The sequence below is a fragment of the Triturus cristatus genome, chromosome 7 (genome assembly GCF_964204655.1).
Source record: "Triturus cristatus chromosome 7, aTriCri1.1, whole genome shotgun sequence".
Taxonomy (NCBI): Eukaryota; Metazoa; Chordata; class Amphibia; order Caudata; family Salamandridae; genus Triturus; species Triturus cristatus.
Genome location: NC_140590.1, coordinates 719253129 through 719270763, shown reverse-complemented (window position 1 = coordinate 719270763; position 17635 = coordinate 719253129). Strand labels below are relative to the sequence as shown.

Sequence of the window (17635 nt, the reverse complement as noted above, 5' to 3'; positions counted from 1 at the left end):
TGTATAAAAATAAAAAAAATAAAAAACTATTGCTGGAACAGTCAGCCAACCCCCCCCCCCCCCCCTCCCCCTTAAAATTTTGCTCTAGTTGCGTCCCTGGATGTGAATTCTAGAAGTGCGACTCAAAATCTAGACTGTTTGTCGTTTGGCACTCCAAAACCATCTTTTTTGATTCTGCATTAAGAAACTTTATTGACCTGGGTATTAAGTGACAAGCTGATTGGAAGCGATTTAAGGAGCAGGAGTGCAGATTGTTTTTACTTACTCTTTGTCAAAGATCCCACTCCCTAAAATCCTATTAACATAGGGAATGCTGTGAGCCTGTTCAAGATGTGACTCCATTCGTAACCACCCTTGTGTTATCATAATACTCTGAAGGGCATATGCTAGAATCTTTAAAAAGAAAAGCGCTCTAGTCCTGCACAGCGGCAGTCCTGGGAGTGCCATGGTTTAAGGAGTTAACGCAGATTAGAAATGTTTTGCCAAAAGCTGTGCTCCTCATGTTTGATCTTTGTTGCGTTGCGAAGCTCAGTATAAAACTTTTCACTACACAGAAGATAAAATCATTTGTATTGCCAATTGAATGACATGAAAGAAAGAGTTGATTCTTACAGAATATCTGAGCAAAGTTTACTTTTATTTTATGTGTGAAACCAGCACATTTTGAAGTTGTCTAGAAGACTTTGTAACATTTTAAAACGAGCCTGACAAGTGGCTCTATTCACTGTATAACACAGTCTGCCAGTTCTGGTATTTTAGACAGCATCACAGTGTGTTCTGGGGTTTTGAACCCATAAAGAAAGCGTTATGGTAAAAATACAACGCCTTAATGCAACATGCAGTTGGTTAAAATGCAAGGAATGGTTGTTTTAAATTAGTGCACTTGAGAAAATGCTAAATACATTTTTGTTTCTGACTTTTTTCTTGAGGCAAAAACAATCCAGTGGGTGAGAGAGCAGTGAGAGCCTTTCTGTTAGGAGCATCTCACAGCTAATGGGCTGGCATTAACACTATCTGTGGGAGTTAGACAAGGCCCTTTTTATAGGTTTATCCTCAAACATTTTGCCTTTTGCCTCCTATTTTTCTAACCCTGTTATTGTTGGCTATAGGATTTTGGGCACTTTTACCACTTCTGATCAGTGCTAGAGTGCATATTCTCTCTGTTTAAATTGTGATCATGATTGGTTATCTCTGATTGTAAGGCCATAGTAAAGTGCACTGAGTGTGCCAGGGCCTGTAGTGGGCTGACAGCACTGGTTGTGCCACCCACGAGTAGCCCTGGAAATGTGTCTCAGACCTCCCATTGCAGTGTCTGCGTGCGCAGTTTTAAACCGCCATGTTGACCTGGCGAGTGCACTCACTTGCCGGGCCCAAACCTTCCCTTTTCTTACATGCTAAGCACCCTTCAGGTAGGCCTAAAGTACCCTCATGGTCCGGGTGCAGTGTATGTGGAAGGTAGGACATGAGCTTTTTGGTGTGTTTTACATGTCCTAATAGTGAAATACTGTGTATTTTGTTTTACACTATTGAAAGACTTTGTCCTGTAGTTTAACATGGGAGCTGCCTTCTTACATCTTACTAGTGTTAACTTGCCATTGGGACAAGATAGAGAAATGGAGTTTAGGCTCTCTGAACTCAGAATTTAATAACACACCTTTTGGGAAAGGTGTTTTTAAAAATTGTGTTTGTAAACGGGACTTTTAGAAAGTTTGCATTTTCTTGCTTTACCATTCTGTGTGCCTCTGCCTGTTTTTGTATTCACCATCTGGTTTGGAATGAAAGAAGCTGGAGGTGAGCATTCATTCTAGACAGCTACAAGGGGTATTGAGCTGTGTCTTGCCTTGCCTGAGTGACTCAGTGCTAGGCTGAATAGACCTGGTCTGCATTTAGAGTGGTGGGAGGAGTATCGCTAGCAACTGAATAGGCTTTGTCTCCTTTGCACAATGCTGTCTCTCCACCCCCCCTGTGGTCAGGTTGGACCAAGGAAGAAAGAACCGGTTTGTACTGAGGTCAGAGACTCTAAAGCAAAGAGAACTATGAGAAAATGTGGTATAAATATGAAACCTTAAATCCCAGGAATTTAGATTACTTCTGGAAACAAGAGGACCACGCCAAGAAGAGCGCTGTGAGGAGTGCTGCCTTTTTTGTGTGAGGGGTGGGTTGTTCTGCAGTTCAGGGCTGGACTGGCCATAGCAGGCACTGGGCGTTTCCCCGGTAGGCAGCTAGGGTGGGGGCCAGATTTGGGCCCTTGGGGGGCAGTTTTTGTTACTGGGGGCTGGCAATATCGGCCCCCTGTAACAAAAATGTCCGAAAACGGCCTTCGCAAACTGCTCAGCTGCACTTCCCCTCACCCCAGGGGGGTCGGCTGAGAAGTTTGTCAGGGCCGGTTTCAGTTCCCCGTCTGGCCCTTCTGCAGTTGCTGTTTCTATCTGTGTCAGAGGAAAAGGACTGACTCTTTTTGCCCTGCTGTGGTATCCTGCTTGGGAAGGTCTCCAAGGGCTTGTGGCTTGTGTGTGCTTGCCTCCTGTTGGAAGTCTCAGGGAGATAAAGCGTGTGAGGAGCACTTTGTTTCTGCTCTCTGGGACCCTGATCAGCTTGTGGTGAGCTCTGTTTTGAAGTCCCGGTGCTTGTTTATCATAGCGCGTGCAGCGCTGCACTGTCCCTCGTGGATCTGAGCAGAGGCAGGAAGAGCCAGTAGTGGACGAAGTGCTCTCCCGCTCCCTAGAGGCTGGTGCGTGTGCCGTGTTACCAAGTTGGTTTACAGCAGGGGCTCTGCTGACATGGCCCGTGTTGTGGAGATTTATGGCGCCAAGGGGAAATTGCGCTACAGACACAGCAGCACTGTGTGGGTCTTTTCTAGGCAGTGAAGTGCTAAGGGCCATGATCAGAAGCTGCCAAGGGAGCCGCCCAAGAAGAAGGAAATCCTGCACTGGGCAACTCCAACCTCATGGTGCTCACTCTGGACTTCACTGTCCCGTGAGGTTTCACCGACGCCTTGGGGGGGGGGCTCCTCACTATGCAGAGTGCCCGGAACTGGCGTGTCCGGTTTGCTCCTTGTACCACAGTTGGATGCAGATGGGCGCGAGCTGAGGAGCTGCCCCTTTGTTGTGGGGGCGTGTGCAGGATCGCTGATTGTCATTGAGGGCTACTGTTTTGGATCATCTCACACGTGGGAGACCTCACGAGGTATCGCCGCCGTGTTGGGGCTTCTTCTGCCCCGATTCTGATCGGACGGGTTGAGACCTCGACAGAGAGCCTCGATCGGAGTGTCCGCATTTCTCACTGCCTGCCCCGTCCCGAGGGGCCATACTTAAAGTTCCATAAAAGGCATGCAGGAGTTCCGCTTCCCTCTGTGTTACTTGGGAATTACCATATAAAGTGTTGTAGGAGTGCAGAGAATCTGCACCCTATATGTTCATGGTGATATTTGGTAATTTTTGTGTGACTCATTTACGCTCTGCATCTAACTACATTTTTGTGTCCTGGTGTAATAATGTATATTTAAATGTTATGACAATTGCTTAGTTGTCAAAGTGATTTTTGTGATTGTGGTCTGTGTTTTATATTTAATATATGAGCTATATTTATATACTACTGTGTGGAGTCTTTTGTGTGGTGTGTGTAGTGTGTCACTGGTGGGTGGGTGTGTGGGTTGCACAAACGCTTTACTCATTGCCTCTGGGATAAGCCTGACTGCTCTGCCAAGCTACCAAGAGGGTAAACTGGGGTTATCTTGGTTGTGTAACTCCCTTACCCTGACTAGAGTGGTCGGTTCTGTCTGGCTTAGGTGCATACCCTAGCCAACCAGAAACCCGATTTCTAACCGTGAGAAAAATGGTTCACTAAGAGGGCATTAGAACAATGTGGGCAGCAAAAACACTTGGAACATAAACAGTATGCTGGCACCCTTGTTCCTCAGCGCCTGCCTATGGCCCTTACTTAAAATGGTGCATCACATGCTGCCTCGCAAGGGCGGCCAGTATCCTCTGTATTGTTAACCACTCCCAATGACCCCCAAGCATCCTCTCGGTGAAAGCAGTGGACCCCCTGTAAGCAACTCTTACTCAGGGGAAAGTAACGGGCAGTCAGCACTATTTACCAGACATGTACTTGGCGTAATTTGCATTTGTTGGGATGGGGGGAGTAGGTCGTAGTTACTCCAAAAGTAGGCTGGATTGTTCTTAGAATTTCTTTCCACAAGCAGTCCGGCATCTGCAATCACACCGTGGAATGAGGAGCTCGACTTGTCCGTAGTTCTCCGGGGGAAAAAAAAGCATAATTTTCCCTTTTCTAATGTCTCACTATATTTGTGCATTTAGAGATGCTTCATAGTGAGCAGTGCCCTGATGGTGTTTTTGTGTCTTTTCCTTTGCAGGTTCTGCATGCAAAAAAGTGTCCGTCTGGTGCCGGGCGTCACATTGGACCTCATCGAAAAGTAAGCCTATTTTATTAACGCATTTTATTGAAATCCCATTGTTTCTACAGGGGGCAGAGCAATGTCCACATATTTCTTGAGCTGCCTTTTTTCTACACTTTAAACTATCAAAAATCTGTTTTGAAAGCATTTTTGCTCAAGACAAAGAACCCTTGTTACGCTCCCGCCCACCTTCCAAAGACAAATTGAAGACTGAACGATTTGCAAGGATCTAGAGCGCAGGTTATTTCTTAGTGGTTGCTTTGGACAACACCTACACTTTAGTAGTTTGTCCTCCAGTCTCACGGATAGTAGAGATGTACACTAGACGAGTAGCACCTTTAAGCAGGGGACACGCCATTTGAGCCTTCTGAGTATTTATTTAAGGTCATGCATAATCAGGCAAGGCCCTTGCTCAACTGATGCGTTTCAGAGATCTAATCCATAAAGAATTTGGATTCGTAGGTAAGGGGGTGGATGGGTGGATGGGTGGGTGTGTGAGTGAGTGTGTGTGTGTGTGTGTGTGGCTCTAGCAGCTAAACAAACATCTACTGCATGGCTATATCTGAATATTTATTTACGGGGTTTAAGAAAGTGTATACATGTCAAATGGTCATTTCAGAGGAGAGGTAAGAGAGAATGGAGAGTGAAAAAAGATGGAAACCAGAGAAGGGGTTAACACTAAGGTGAAAGAGGAATGACTTTAATGTGTAGGGGATGACAGATGAGCATATACTTTAGGAGATACATTAGAGGCTTCTTTGCGTTTTTAAGGTCTTTCCTAAATTGGAGGTACTTTTTGTGGTTCCTGAAGGCAGAATTTAGTGTGTTCTAGAAGCGAGGACCCAATGCTTTTTACACCTTTTCTATACATATTCTGGATTGGCCTGGTCATTATGCCACTACTGGGTCAGAGAAGGATGGGCTACTATGACCCGACCATGCCTTGGTGCCCCCATTTTAGTCAAGGTCTCCTGCAGGGTGAGGCTGGTTTGAACATTGTTACAGGTTCTGATTTTAGTTTCATGTTCGGCCCTGTTCATGTTTACGTTTTTTAGGCACAGGCTGGATAGGTTGATGTGCATTGCCTGATGGTAGAGCTCTGGTAGGTTGATAAAGAGAGGTCCGAGTACTTGAGGTCCTGTCTTATCTAGTACCTTGTGTATGATACAGGAAACCTTAGAGTTTGACCCTGTTTTGTACAGGAAGCTATACAGAGATTTTAGGATTCGTGTGGTGTGTTCAAATTTGCTAAAGTTGAGACGGCGGCTTTATTTTGAATCCTCTGCTATTTCTGGACCTGAGATTTCTTTAGGCCTGCCTATGCACTTTTGCAGTAATCGAGTCTTGAGAAAATGAACACTTGTAAGTTCCGTGGGGTGAGAGGCAAGAAGGAGCTGGCATGTTTTCCTGAGCAATGGTAGTTGGTGGTTAACCAGTGAAATTAATTGATGTTGGAAGGACGTAGCTTTCTTGAAGTTGTTTCCCAGCTCTTTTTTTTTTTTTTGAGGCTGAAAGTTTTCTTGATAGCTCAGGCCATGTGAACTGCATTGATGGCTTTGATTTAGGCCTGTTATTGTGAGGGTTACAGAATTTTAAGTAAACTGTGCAGTCTTCATTTGGACAAGGTGTTACGTTGAAATATCTGTACAAAAGGTCTACAACACTACATGATCACAGAATCTTGACTCCTAGCTACGAATACTGCCCTACTTAAGGAACTCAGCCCTTTGGTAAATGATGACTCGGTCACAGTATCAGTTCTGAGAATGAGTCCCCATAGACTGCAGCCCAAGTACCGCTACTGCATTTAAATGTGTTAGATAGTTTCCAGGTAACCAACAGTCCTGTGACACTCGCAGGGATAAAGAGTAGGAACAGGTTCCAAACCGCTCTTCTTGCTCGTGCAAAGTATATGCATAGCTGTAACTATGAAAACTTTATATTGACAGTGATTGTAATCAATAAACAGTATAACAAAAAGAAATGCAGCATGATTCAGGGTTTTGTGATAATTTGCTAAAACCCTATCCCGCCTTATCTTCTGCTAACACATAAAGAAGTCTGTCGGCATGTTATATATTCTCACATTTGCCTGCATACCTTAACAGAACAAGCAGGGACATTATTCTGAGTGGAGAGATATTCATTTTCCAGCCAAATGATAAAGCCAGGCAGACTGGCTTCTCCAACACCTCTGCTTCGCAGTCACCTCTAGCGATCTTTGACCCTTTCGGAGCATGACGTTGCATCTTCCCGTTTATTATTTATTACGCTCTTGCTTACCTTTTCTTTAGATTAGTTTTGATAGCCAACTCTAAACATAGGGGTATTTTATTGAACGTTTATGAGGATAAGACTCCAATATCAAATCAGATTCTCTTCCACTTAGTTCTATTGCAAGGCCTTATTGAATATTTGGAAAACACCCCTGACAATGTCGAAGATGAAATATTGTTGATATTTTGCGAAGGAATTGCTGAGCTGTCCAATAAAAGTAAATGCAGCATTGAGGCCACTGCAGACTTAATATCGTTCAGTGTAAAACGCATTCATAAAAAGACATGTATGGACATCATGATGAACATATGCATATGAAAAAAATGCAATAGAGGTACACAAAAAAGAAAAAAATAGTATGTTTTTCAGTTAAATATAGCACCAAAACTGACAGAAGAACAGAATGATAATTAGATTTCGTTTGAAAGATACCAAACGAAAAGGCAAATTTTGGTTATTTTCAAAAAATATCCTTACCTAGAGGCTAAGAGGGCCTCAACCAGGAGGGAGTTCTACGTTTTGGTGACCCCTTGGAGAAGTATTGTTGGAGTGCTTTTATTTGACTAAATTTCGAAATTTCTAGTTGAAGACCTCTGGACATAAAGGAATTTGTTGCCAAGTAAATTGGTGCGTTGTGGTGACTGATCTCATTGGATGCCTTGGAGTTCAAGAAAGCTTCGGGCAGTTTGGTGGGGAAGGCACTGAAGCACAGGGTGCAAGTGTTGTGAAAAAGCATTCTGGACTTTCCCATCCCCCTAGTACAATAGGGTAGGCAAGATGTGGCACTCTGTATCTCAAAGACCTATACCATATCTTTCTGACAGAATTCTGTCTGCTGCTCTGTTGGTTTTAAATCAACTATGGTAGGGTGACGTATTTCAGATACCGTCTTAGTAAATTATTCAATATCAATTGGTCTCTGGAGTATTTACATGCAGTCCAATAAAAGGTAGCTCGTGCACAAAAAAATCACTATTCAAAGAACAATCTCGTTTTTTATGACAATTGTGGCATATGGTGACAGAACAGAATACTTTACGTAGCCAATAATACGTTTTTTTAACACCAGTCATTCTCGGGGTTGAGCCACACGTCAGACTTTCATGGAAAAGAACTCCCAGACACCATCTTGCTTGTTCCTTTGTCTCAGCCGAAGCACATTTTTACAGAACTAAAAAACCTGGTCTACACAAAAGAAATCTGGCAGCTGGGAAAGTAGTGCAAAAACACAGCACAGTATGTCAACAAGTTCTATATATTAAGCTCCTCCAGTCTCTGGCATTCGTGACGGCTTAAATAAAGTATTTTTACATAATAAAATAACTCTTTACTTGAGCTGGGTCATCATGTTCAAGAAGCATTTCGGGAAAGTTATTTAGCATTGACCCCCGTTGTTAGCTACCTCCTGAGTAGCTCGTAGAGGTTGTACAGAGCAATAACAAAAATCAAGCAATCCTCAGCCTAATGCCCACATACCAGCCTCCTGGCGTAGCCAGAGCTCCTACGCAAGCGGCCTTCAGAGTGAAGGGTCGCACTGGTGTCTAACAAGTTATTTCATGTTGTGATTGTACAATAGAACAGGACTCTGAGATACATTCAGTCCGCCTTGCAGACTCCGTGGGACTGTAAAAAGCAAGTGATTATAATTTGCTTAGTGGTTTTGTAAATGAATGCCAACACACAGTCTTTCCCGCCAAATTCAGCAGCCACAGTCCACCTCTCGCTCCCACATGTGCACGTGTTCCCTCTTATCAGAGGCATATGTACCAAAGTCCAGAGTTAGGTGTGCTGGGAGCGTGGTAAAGTCCAGGCACGCGCGTGAAGCGAGGGCGAAATAATTGGATTCTGGGGATGTTTGCCTTTGGATATGATCTTTTCTTGGAGTAATTAGAACTGGCATTGAGAGTTAGACCAGGGGGTTGATGTGAGCGAATCTCTCATGTGAAGGGAGGGGTAGGAGATGGTGTAGTGACGTGAGTAAATCCCATATGTCAGGAGGGAGGACTGTGAGCGAATGTCTCTGCCGTTGTGGGTAAAGATGAAGAGCAGCTAACATCCTAGATTCTGTGCTCTTCAAGCACGCCTGTGGTCATTGGGGGGTCTGAGTGTGGAGCAGTTCCATGTTTTCATGGGAGTGGGGCAGCATGAGTGAATCCCTCCTGGAGAGGAGTATAGTCTGATGGGAGCAAGTAGCTCTTTCATGGAGTAGTGCGATCAGTTCCCTTCTGCCATGAGGTTACGTGAGCTGTTCACTTCTATCAAAGGCTGTAACAGGAGGTGTCAAGGATGGAAGGAGCTCCTCTGCCTGCGATATGAGGGATTCCCTTATGTCAGACAGGGGGACTCGAGCAATACCTCCAGGGAGCATGTAGAATGAAAGATTCCATCGGCTCAGGGTGCCGATGTGATTGCTCTAGTTGGTCCTCTCGCCAGGCAGGTGATATGAGCGGCGACTTCTGTGAGCAGTGTGACATAAACTGTACACCCTCTGCAAGGGCAGAAACATTAAATGTCAACTCTGCTAGAAAGGAATAGTCACCCTGTCCCCTTTAAGGTGGATTACATTTGCTATTTCCTTCTTCCCTTCTTTCAGGTTAGGGGTGGGAGGGTGGTTTTGTGCCATTCCCTCCTATTAAGCATGGTGTAGTGTGGAATCGTTTGTTAGGTAGGTGACAAGTGGGGCCATCCTCTATGGGGTACATGAAACTAAGTCTTTCATGTTGTGAGGCTGTCATGTATCTGGTTTGGGAGTAGATGGAAGAGTGATCTCGCATAAAGTGCCTTTTTCATTGGTATGGAAATTGACCAGAACTTTCCTTACATCACTTCTGTCCAAAGGGCTAAGTTCCCAGCTGCGCAGCACATCTACCTGAACGCCTGTATTGTGCACACTAAAACTTGAGCAGTTGTGAGAAATGGCACAGCCATATTCTGCTTAAATTAAATCTTCAGATATAACCAAACGTGTACAGCCTCATACTTTCCTTCTCTCCTACATACTTGTGCGACTTTTACATTTCCCGCTCATCCAACGATTTAACAGGCAGGATTCCAACGGTCCTCCATTTATTATCTTGTCCCGCCTCCCGAATGCCCCTCAGATTATGCAGCATCTACTCTGACCAGTTACCAGATTTTACTTAGTCCTACACTGGAGAACCCTGTGTTGTATCCAGTTTTTACCTTGTACCTGGGCTCAGTCCTATGCTTAATTTCGCTGCCCTGTATTCTACATGCGTCTAACCTTTACTAACAATACCCCGTCATGTGCCCAGACTCTCCAGTAAGGGTTCGTCTCTAGATCTGGTGGCCTCTAAGGAACATTCAGTAGTGCCAAATAGTCGAGCAGCGCTGGCATGTCATAGGCGCTGGCAGGAAGGTTCAAATCAAATAATATAATGCAGCTTGTCTCAGTTGAGTAATGCCCAGCCACAGGGATTGTTTGTAATAATAATACGTCTTACATTTGCACTTCTAGTTATGGCACGGTTAAAATGGTGAAAGCTAAAAGTCTCTGGCTGTTTTTGTTTGAGCTATGGCCATGTAGAGGCGAAACGTAGCATAATAATACCCAACCAAGATGGCGAGAGTTGACTGTTAAATTAAAGAGGGTATAGTTACTCCAGGAAGCCAGCTTTGCGAGGCCTCAAAAGCACTATGTTGCCCAGGCCCGTGTGCATCGAACATTTATTCAGATTAAACATTAAGAAACTAGAGTTGACAGTCTATCTCTCACAGTTCAGCCCTAGAAGATCTAGCTGTCATAGAACTCTGTGCTAAATTCTTAAGTAGGAGAAGGGGGTTCCTCTACAGTGGGTGCGGTCAGAGGTCGAAATTAAAATTCCTGAAATAGTTGCTTTAATACTATTTGCTTTTTCTTCCTTAGCAGTTCTACAATGTCAGAGGTCGAAATTAAAATTCCTGAAATAGTTGCTTTAATACTATTTGCTTTTTCTTCCTTAGCAGTTCTACAATGTCTGTAGTGTCTGATTCAACCCTTGGCTTACTGATCTGGTAGCAAACACTGGACAATCATGATGGACTGTTATTTCTGCATTTATCAGTTGCCGCAGAGTTTTTATTTTGCTGGATTGTCTTTGGAGCCCCGTGGCTGACATTGGATAGGTTTGGTTGGGGTGACATAGGTTTTTGTTGATGTTAAAGGCCAATGACAGTTTGTGATCATTAGATTTGGTGCAAGATCTGCCAAATGCAGATTCTTAAGGTCACAATAAGTGGAGACCAAAAATGGGAGCCCACAAGCATTTTCTCACACTTTCACGGCACATATGGGACAAAAAAGGGGTCACAAGCCCTACCTGATGCCAAATTGAGGGGACAAAGTGTTCTGCGATAGGGGTGAGAGGCAGTGCTACAGGAGTTTAAGATGTACTTGTTGCAAGCTATGTGCCCACAAGGCAAAGTTATTACCCTCCTAGACAACTCACTTTCATTTTTCTTTCTCATCTACCCAATTTTTTCAGGTCTATAGTGAACCACAACTTATTCCCAGTTCCTTATGTTGGTCCTTCAGCAACAGGATGTTAGTAAGCTGGGCTGGGTAGCTGAAAATGGTTGCTGCTAAGCCCTGTTCATCCTGGGAGATGTTTCTGGACTGCTGACAAGCTATGTTCAAGGTTCAGGCAGATTTCTATTTAGTTTGATCCAACTGTGGAGGTAAAAAATGGGGCAACAGACTGTATGCATCTCCAATGACCAAGAAGCCCTTTTCAGGTTCACTCAGGCTTCTGGGTGGAGCCATTACCACTACTGCTGTACAAGGCACAAGCCTAATCAGTCAAAGAGGGCTGAACACAGATCCTGATGCCAATCACCCAAGAAATACATTTCACATTTTAAGAGGCCAGCCATTAATTGAAACTAGTGTTCTCAAGTGGTTTCTACCTGTGCAAATTGTGGGAAAATTGGTTAGACTGAAAGGCTGTGTATTACATCCCAAATACATCCATTTCAACCACCTTGATCTGAAAGAAACACGTTAGTTAGATTCCTCACCTTAGAATATCCCCAGGCGTCAGACTGGATCCGGAAGATTTTTCGTCAGCAATACCCCTTGCACGTCGCTAGGCGTCGTCTGCGGCTCCGCATCAGTCGTCGGCGTCGTGCGCCGGAATGACGTCGTCGGAGTACTTAGACGCCGCCCTCGCGCGCTGACGTCAGTTCTTGTACATAGCTTTCCGCACCAGGAACGCAGAGCCATGCAAAGACCGACACTGGTGCCAAAAATAAAATCTAGGGGCCTGAAAAGGATAACCTTAACCCTATATGTCAGTTCGCAGAACGGGGAGGATGGGTGGGTCTGTGAGGAATCTAACTAACTAATGTTTCTTACAGATACATCGTTACCGAAGGTAAGTAACTTGTTCATCTGAAAGAAACACGTTAGTTAGATTCCTCACCTTAGAATAGATACCCAAGCAATACCATCCCCGGTGGTGGGTCTGCGAACCAAGATCACACCAGAAAGTCCTGGAGGACAGAACGGCCAAAGAAGCCATCCCTCCGGACTTGGCTGTCAAGGCAATAATGTCTGGCAAACGTGTGTAGCGAAGCCCACGTCGCCGCCTGACAGATGTCCTGCAAAGGGACACCCAATCCCAAAGCAGTAGTAGCCGCTGTGGCCCGAGTAGAATGGGCGCGCAGCCCAACAGGAGGGTCCTTTTTTGCCAAGGAGTAACAAATTTTTATGCACAAAACGACCCACCGAGAGATGGTCCGTTTGTGCACAGCTTTCCCCTTCTTAGCACCCACGTATCCAACGAAAAGTTGGTCGTCCACCCGGAACTGCTTTGTGCGGTCCAAATAAAAGGAGAGCGCACGTTTTGGGTCCAGACGGTGGAGCCTCTCTTCCTCTTTGGAAGGATGCGGAGGCGGAAAGAAGGTGGGCAAGGTGACAGACTGCCCAAGGTGAAATGGAGTCACCACTTTCGGAAGAAAGGAGGGATGAGGCCGAAGGACAACCTTGTCCGGATGAACAGAGAGAAAAGGAGGCTTTGAAGATAAAGCCTGGAGCTCACTCACCCGTCTAGCCGAGGTGATGGCTCCCAGAAAAGCAGTCTTAAGCGTCAGCAGACGAAGAGGACAATTATGAAGAGGCTCAAAGGGAGCGCACATCAGAAATGTGAGAACAAGATTCAAGTCCCACTGAGGCATTACAAAAGGGACAGGAGGGAACGTGTGAGTAATGCCTTTTAGAAAGCGTGTAACTACAGGGGACTTGAAAAGAGAAGGCTGATCGGGAAGCCGCAAGAAGGCAGAGATGGCAGCAAGATAACCTTTCAGGGTGTCCAGGGCAGAGCCCTGCCGGGCCAAAGAAAGAAGAAACAGTAGAACCTCAGAAAGAGGGGCGGAAAGGGGATCCACAGCCTTTGCTGTGCACCATGCCACAAATTTGTTCCACCGGCAGGCGTATACCGTCTTTGTGGAGGGACGCCTGGCTGCCAGAATGATATCACAGACTTCAGGAGGCAAGTCAAATGGCATCAACTGCCGCCGCTCAATCTCCACGCATGGAGGTGGAGGCTGGACAGGTTCGGGTGGAGGACCGTCCCCTGTTGCTGCGACAGAAGATCCTCCCAAAGGGGCAGACGTATCGGAGGATCGGTCAACATACTGAGTAGCTCGGGATACCTGTACCTTTGTGCCCAATCCGGAGCCACCAAGATGACTTGGGCCCGGTCGTGCCTGATCTTCTTCAGCACTCTGGGCAGAAGTGGTATAGGCGGAAAGGCGTACAACAGACCGCAACTCCACTTGTGACGAAAAGCGTCGCCGAGCGAGTGCCGCCTTGGAAATTCCAACGCGCAGAACTGCTGACATTGCGCGTTCTCTTCGGTGGCGAATAGATCTAACCAAGGCTCTCCCCACTGCTGAAAGAGACCTTGCGCCACTTCGGAGTTCAGACGCCATTCGTGATCCATCATGCACCGGCGGCTGAGTTCGTCTGCTCTGGCGTTCATAGAGCCCGCCAGATGTTGAACCACTAGGGTGACGCCCTGGTGTTCCAGCCACGTCCAGAGGCGCAGAGCCTCCTGACAAAGGGTCCACGACCCCACTCCGCCCTGTTTGTTGCAATACCACATGGCGGTGGTGTTGTCCGTGAACACCTGCACGACACTTCCCCTGACAGAGGGAAGGAAGGCTTTCAGTGCAAGTCGGATCGCTCTCAACTCCAACAGGTTGATGTGGAGACGAGACTCCGCCGGAGACCAGAGGCCTCTGATCTCCGCCTCTCCCATATGGCCACCCCATCCCAGGAGGGACGCATCCGTCACTACGACATGCTCCGGTTGGGGAAGGGAGAGGCTCTTGCCCTTGACCCAATCGCGGTCCGTTAGCCACCACTGCAACTGCTGTGCAGTGCCCTCCGAGATCAAGACATGGTCGGACAGGTTGCCGTGATGCTGGGCCCACTGAAACGTCAGGTCCCACTGCAGAGCCCGCATGCGCCGCCTGGCGTGATGCACTAGTAGGATGCAGGAGGCCATCAGCCCCAGAAGCCGCAACACTAGCCTGACCGAAACCCAGGATAGAGGCCGAAAGATGGGAATCAGGGCCTGTATATCCCGGACCCGCTGTTCCGGCGGATAGACCCGGAACTGCGCCGAATCGAGAACCGCTCCGATGAAGAGGAGCTTCTGAGAGGGACTCAAGTGTGACTTCGGCACGTTGATGGAAAATCCCAGCAAATGCAGGAGATCCGCCGTAGTCTGGAGGTGGAAGACGACTGTCTGGGGCGAGCCCGCCTTCAGCAACCAGTTGTCGAGATAGGGGAAGACTGGAACCCCTGATCTGCGCAGATGAGCTGCGACCACCGCCATCACTTTCGTGAACACCCGAGGGGCACTGGTGAGGCGATGTTTCTTACAGATACATTGTTACCGAAGGTAAGTAACTTGTTCTTTGGTCACAATAGATGCTGAGAGTGAATCCAGGTGAAAAGGGTCAGGTCTACGTGAGTGGCCATTTAGTGGGGTATGCAATAATGCAAGCATGCATCCCTCGAGTATGGATGCAATTTATTTGCTAACCTATTCTTTTATCACTCCAATGATTGGGAAGAGGAAGGTCTAGTGTTGGGAAGACATTGTTTTTAACAAAAAAGACGTGTGGGGATGGGTCAACGTATTTCACCTCCAGGGATAAATATTTGAGAGGTTGCTCCTCAACATGGTAGACAGCTCCCACGTAGAGCTGGCACATCAAACATTATGAGGTGAAAATGAACAAGGAGATTGTTTCAGGGGAAAAACATTAATTGAAGGCTGGGACAGTGCAGCATATAGTTCCATGCTTTCATAGATACCCTCTCTATTGAATGCCTCTACTTGGTAGCAGGAATTCCCCCTTTTGGCATTCATAGCCACCCAGTCCCTGTACACAGAATCATGCTGTCTTGTACGCTGAGTCCCTTGGTCCCATACACATAATCCAACTATGCTGAACTAAAACGCTTGTTTTTTTCCCGGAAACCCTATGACCTGTATCCATTGTCTTTCTGATTAAAATCCTAGTGACAGTGCTTCCCCCAAATCTCCATTTTCTGCTTAGAGTTCCGAGATCCAAAAACTGCCCCAAATATGACTCAAAGTACCTGATCATGTATTGAAAAAAACGTGTTCTGCACACATGACCACTTCACAGAAGCACAACCATTAACCTGAAACACTTCCTTATAAACATTGCTGTATTTCCCATATCCAAAATCACATGTGCTCTGCCCAGAAGCCCTGCATGATGTATGCACAATCCTTCTGCAAAGTGCCCAGAATCCCCCACGCCCCAATCTTTTACCCAGATTTCCTCTGCTTTTTACCCAGAATTCCTCGGTCACCGACCGTGAACACTCTTGTCATTTCTTTTTTTTAAAACAGATTTCATTGAACATTTACGCTTAGCGTCTTACAATCTGCAATGCAAATACAGTTATACTCAAGCATAAGTTAGGTTCTCTCGCACTCCATTGTCCCTTCTTCTGAGAGATCTCTTGTACTGGCAGCACAACTTGTATATCCCCCTGTTTCTGTCGGTCCCCCCACCCCCCCACCACCGCCCAACAATCCGCCTATTAGCGTTGATGATCCTCAGTGGCGTACGTGCTCAAGCTTGCTGCATCAACTTGCCTGCCACTGAACACTCTTGTCATGTGCCACTTGTATGCTCTGCCACATGGACATCTCTGTTCTGTATTCAGTATATTTGCCCTATGCAGTAATTCCTCTTTCCTTATGTAAATGGGTGATGTAGCTACAGTCAGTTGACTGTTTACTGGTTGACGGGTTGGTTAATAACACTGTCCTAGTTTGGGGGGTTTCTTGCTTTTCCACCGGTGGTGACAATTGGCTTCCCTGTTTTTATATCTGGTTTTTGTCTGTGATGATTTCTTATGTTTTATTGCCCATGCCAATATGTAGTGAATCACTTCTTAGATGGGTGTATGCCTATAGTGAAAGGAGCTCACTTGTAGGTGAGTATGTCTTTTTTCACAGTTATTTTTTTCAGAGCCACAGAGCTACAAGACTGTGTCAATGATAGGAGTTTGTTTTCTCAGTCTGTGGAGCAGTCTCGAACACTTACTTACTTCCGCTCAAACTAGCTGTTTCCAGTCTGATAAGAAGCCCATGAAAATTCAGATTGACTCAAGGCTTTTACATTTAAAATGTTATCTTTCTGTTGGGGCAGTGTCCTCTCCAAAGCTCCCACAACCAAATGCTAACCTTCTTGAGCCGATATGTTTACGCATTTTGAAAACTTAAGATCTGTCACTGCTTCATGGGTGTTAATCCAGTCTAGTTAGGATGAAGCTGGACTACTACCTTCTTCAAGAACCTGGCATGTTTATACTTGTTAAAGTGCCCAAATCAGGTTTTGGGGGGGGGGGGTAACTGCTGAACTTAACACACCAGGTTGACAAAACGCTGGAAAAACAACCGTAGGGCCAACATTTTATGAACTACTGTAATAATAAATCTTACAGATTGGTTGAGAGTCCAAACAAGGAAAGCATAATAACACTGTGTGATTTAAAGAACAATGACATTTATTTGTTGAACATCTCAAAACAATATTAATTTTATTAGTTCTTCATTTTCATCTTGCAAGTTTGTATTTTCACATAGTACGTAACATTACTTATAAAATTCGGTGTTGCTAGTTTAAATGTTATTGATGTAGTACAAACAATTTATTATTTCAACAAAGTCACTTCCCACTCATATCAAGTGCATAATTGGTTTCTTTGATGTTGTACAGACATGTGTTTCACGACTTAAAATGAACTGCCTCTTCATCAGGGCTTAATCAAATTTTCTCACGTGCTAATACCATAAGAATATCCTTTAAAAAAAAAACTCATGAGCGGCTGGCGGGACGATGAACATTTGGTGCCGATCAGGAAGATGAATTGAATTAATTATTAGTTAATGAAGAGATTTGGGGCATTAGACTGATATTGAAATTCAAGATCACAAATTGGTGAATTTTGGATCTTTAAGATAATTAGTGAATAAAGCTGTGAAAAAGCATCAGATTCTCTTAGAAGTGGTATATGGAGTCTTTTTGTAATCTGCTCATTTTGTAAGGATTAATGTGATGGTGGAACTAAGAGAGAACATTTTTTGCAGTTTTTTTAAGGATATTCCTATGGTATTAGCTTTTGAGGAGATTTGATTAAGTCCTGATTATTGCACTTTATATGAATGGAAAGTGACTATATTGAAATCTGAAAATGTTTGACTGTACTACATCAATAATGTTTACACTAGCAGCAATGACTTTTGGAAGTAATGTTACATCCGTGAAGATGCAAACTTGCAAAATTAAAATGAAGAACTAATGAAATTAATATTGTATTGAGATGTTCATCAAATAAATATAATTGTTCTTTAATACAAACAGTGTTATTATGTTTTACTTTTTTCG

The 17635-nt window shown here is 45.1% G+C and overlaps 1 protein-coding gene across 2 annotated transcripts in view; it reads left to right on the top strand.

Annotated features, from left to right (window-relative positions):
* RPTOR (regulatory associated protein of MTOR complex 1) overlaps window positions 1-17635 on the top strand; it is a 1825560-nt gene that overhangs the window by 923682 nt on the left and 884243 nt on the right. For both annotated transcript variants that reach the window (XM_085617419.1, XM_085617418.1), the window contains exon 7: window positions 4376-4435. In XM_085617419.1, coding sequence (XP_085473545.1) covers window positions 4376-4435 — 60 coding nt within the window. The remainder of the gene's footprint in view (window positions 1-4375; window positions 4436-17635) is intronic.